This window comes from Dipodomys ordii, unplaced genomic scaffold, assembly GCF_000151885.1.
Source record: "Dipodomys ordii isolate 6190 unplaced genomic scaffold, Dord_2.0 Scaffold74, whole genome shotgun sequence".
In the NCBI taxonomy this organism is placed as follows: domain Eukaryota; kingdom Metazoa; phylum Chordata; class Mammalia; order Rodentia; family Heteromyidae; genus Dipodomys; species Dipodomys ordii.
The window spans coordinates 1311408-1315101 of NW_012267290.1; the positions used below are offsets into that span (position 1 = coordinate 1311408).

Here is a 3694-nt window from a genome sequence, read left to right on the forward strand (position 1 = left end):
TCCCCGGCCATCCCGGGTCCGGTCCCGACCTGTTCTCCCTCCAGGAACTTCCGGGCCCTCCCCGACGCGGCCCTGCGTGGGCCTCGGCCGCCACTGTAGAGGACAGTTGGTTTCCAGGGACCCAGGGAGGGCGGGCGCGAGGGGTCACCGGCCGGGCGGTGGGCCAAAGGCCTTCCTGGCCTCGCTCCGGGGGGGGGGCCCGGGCGCCCTGAGGCTGGAGGGCCCGGCTCTCTGGCAGTGGCACCACCTGGACGTGCGGCTCAGCTGGCCCAGGACTTGCGGTTTTCAGGGTTCTTGGGCCTGTCCACCTTGGCCAGGGCAGCAGTCAGCGAGGCCAGGTTGGTGGTGGAGCCCGAGAGGGTGGCACTCCGGCGGGCCTCAGGGGCGCCCGGAGGCCGGGAGCTGCGCCTGCGCCCAGCGCCCGGGGCCCTGCGGACTCGGCTGGGCCGCACCAGCAGCCCGTAGCCCGGGTTGCACTTGAAATACTGCTTCCCGCCGACCGAGCCATTGTGCTTTCCTGCGGGGAGGGGAGGAGAGGACAGCGTCATGGAGGGCCCCGCGCGTGCGCCGCCCCCCCATCGGCACCCCCCACACCCATCGGCACCCCCCCACATCCCGCGACAAATCCAACACGGTGCTGGTGAGCGCACCAGAGGCCCAGGACTGGTGGCCCCATTTGGGAGGTGACAGATGGGGGGGAGCACAGCAGGCCACCCGGGGGCGGGACTGGCTCATGTGCCCGGGCAGCTCCCGCCTTTGCAAATGCGGAGACAGGGTGCGGCTGGCAGAGTCACTTTTCCTGACAGCAGCCAGGCCCCATCCAGGTGCAAAGGCGAAGGGGGCGCTGCGGGCGCAGACAGCGCCACCCGGCACCCAGGGCGACAGGGGACACGATCTAGAAGCACAAGTCCTCCGTGCATCTGCGCAGAGACCCCAGTGACGTCTCTGCCCCGTCCCCCCCACCCCCCGGGCCTCCAGCATGGCCGCAGCCCACTTTCCCAGCCCTCCAGTCCTTCATGCTCTCTGGACACTCCACCGCCCGCTTCTCTCAGCTGCAGTCTGAGCTGTGGAGGCCCCACACCATGCAGGCCCGGTTCAGCCCCCAGCCCAGCCCTCCATGCATCCCACATGGCTGTCCGCACCTCAGGTCCGCCTGGGCGCACAGTCCCTCCCGAGTGCCCCTGGCCTGTCCACCTCCACTACCAGCGCTTCCTCTGGCCTGTTCTCATGGGTGCTCCTCCCCTCTGTCCTTTCTTCTCTGACTGGACTACAGCCCCGCATGCCCGTGGCCAGCACCCGGCCGGCCCGGGTCCTCTCCAGCCTGACGAGCTGAGACCTGCCCTGGACAGGCTTCCTGCACACTCACTCTCCATGTTCTGTTCTCCAACCCTCCAATGCTTTCTGCCTGGAACTACGCTCACTGGCAGGACAGCGCCCCGGGAGCCTGCGGGCGCACCCTCCAGACAGCCCCTGGGGCTCACACGGGCATGGTGGCCGGGATTCAGCCCTGTCCAACCATCCAGGTCCCCAGCATGCCTTCCTGCACTGGGTTCACACCCGTACATGGCATTCAGGGGCGTTCCCCCCCTCCTCTATCCCCTTGGCACATTATGTCCCCAGGAGGTGGCAGGAGTGCTGGGTTTGAACTCAGGGCCCTGCTCTTGATAGGTACCCCACCACTACACCCACACTTGCACCCCACATTTTATGTGCTTCATATTACTCAGAGGGTTTTTTGGGGGGGAGGGGGCTGGCTAGTCCTGGGGCTTCAACTCAAAGCCTAGGCACTGTCCCTGAGCTTCTTTTGCTCAAGACTAGCACTCTACTTGAGCCACAGCTTTTTGGCTTTTTCTGCGTATGTGGTACTGGGGACTGGAACCCAGGGCTTCATGCATGCTAGGCAAGCACTCCACCTCTAAGCCACCTTCCCAGCCCTGCCCTCCAAATTTTATGTGCATGTTTGTTTACTTGGTTATTTTACCCCTTTAAAATAAAAGTTCAACTTAGATAAATGAGACTCTTTCATTCACCAAAATATCTTTGGAATCTAGACTATAAATGAGAACATATTGTGTGCTGAGTTTTATGTCTTGTTGGGATGAATTACTCACTAATCTCCCTTTAAATCTTCTGAGTATAGATTGGCCTCAAACTTGAGACCTCAGACTCAATGCCCAGACCTTTTAATTCCTCCACTCATCTGCAGACACAAACGCCTTCTGAATTTCCCTTTACACGTCAGGAGAAATGGCCTTAATTTCTTTTCCAGTCTATGCTACATTAATCTTCTAGAACTACTTCCAATGCAAGCTATTCTCTGCCAAATTATTTTCAAAAGCAGAGAGTGACTTCATAGCGCAGCACAAAGCCTGGTGACGCAGGGGACAAAGCCGTCACCCTTGGAACTTGTCTGCAGCCAGTGGGGGGCCTGGCCAGCCTCGGGTCGGTGACACAAGCCAGGCTCAGGCCCAATGGTGCACCCCAAAAGAGCTCAGCTCCAGACCACCACTGAGCCATTTCTCCTGTCTAGCAGGCGTGGGCAGGCTGACCCCGCGGGAAGGCTGGCACTTTGACCTCAACTTGGAGGCCGAGCTCCTGCAGTGCCGTGTCCAGATACAGACGTCCTGTGCCACAAGCACCCTGCCTGGCCCTGCACAGACCTGGAAGACTTGGAGCAAGTCCCGGCCCTCTGGCATGGCTGGGAGAAAGGTGAATGGTGAGGGCACTCCAATAACACACCTCAAAATGATCAACACCATGTCTGCTCAGGAGACTGGCCACCACACATATAACCTTCCGCAAATTCATCACCAAAAAGCCAGTGGACTTGTGGCTCAAAGCGGTAGAGAGCTAGCCTAGAGAAAAATCAGCCCAGGTACAGCACTCAGGCCCTGAGTTCAAGCCCCAGGATTGCAATAAACTATTAGAAAACTGGAAGTGGTGCTGTGGCTCAAGTGGTAGAGTGCTCGCCTTGAGCTGAAGAGCTGAGGGACAGCGCCCAGGCCTAGAGTTCAAGACCCACAACCGACCAAAAAAAAAAAAAAAAAAGAAAGAAAGAAAAGAAAAGAAAACTGGAATGTTTGTTTTTGAAAGCTAGGCCAGCGATGTGGCTTGTAGTCCTAGCTACTTTGGAGGCAGAGACAGGAAATTTGCTGGAGCCCAGGAGCTCAAACGGCCCGGGCAGCCTAAGATTTCCTGAAAATGCTGTTAAAGCCATCCCAAATCCAGAGCACCCCAAATTCAGAAACTGTCTCCTGAGAGCTGGGCACTGGTGGCTCATGCCTGTCATCCCAGCTACTCAGGAGGCTGACATCTGAGGATGGCGGTTCAAAGCCATCAGGGGCAGGAAAGTCTGTGTACAGGCTTGTCTCCAATAAACACTGGCAGTGGGGCTGTGGCTCGTGGTGGGGCGCTCCCCTCAAGCCCGGAGGCTGGGGACAGCGCCCAGGCCCCAGGACCTGGGAGGCCGAGGCGATGATTCCTACCTGAAGGCAGGTCCAGCTCCACGCCGACCCAGGTGCCCTCCTGGAAGTCGGTGGGCCCGACGTAGCGCACGGTGCCCGTCTTGTTGGCGCCTACGACCACGTGCTCGCCCTCTCGGAGCCAGTCGGGGAGCTCGCCGGCCTCCTCGGAGTCGGAGCCCGCCTCGGGCCTCCCCGGGCAGGGTGCCTCGGGGGCCGGGGCCTCCCCGGGC

General features: G+C 60.3%; 1 protein-coding gene across 1 annotated transcript in view; it reads right to left on the reverse strand.

Moving 5' to 3' along the window:
- Nucleotides 1-6: 6 nt before the first annotated feature.
- The window catches only part of Kif13b (kinesin family member 13B), a 94937-nt gene continuing 91249 nt past the window's right edge, over nucleotides 7-3694 (reverse strand). Inside the window, exons 37-38 of the mRNA XM_013024195.1 lie at nucleotides 3486-3684; nucleotides 7-517 (exon numbers count right to left, since the gene is read on the reverse strand). Of these exons, the coding sequence (XP_012879649.1) occupies nucleotides 261-517; nucleotides 3486-3684 (456 nt within the window). The 3' untranslated portion in view covers nucleotides 7-260. The remainder of the gene's footprint in view (nucleotides 518-3485; nucleotides 3685-3694) is intronic.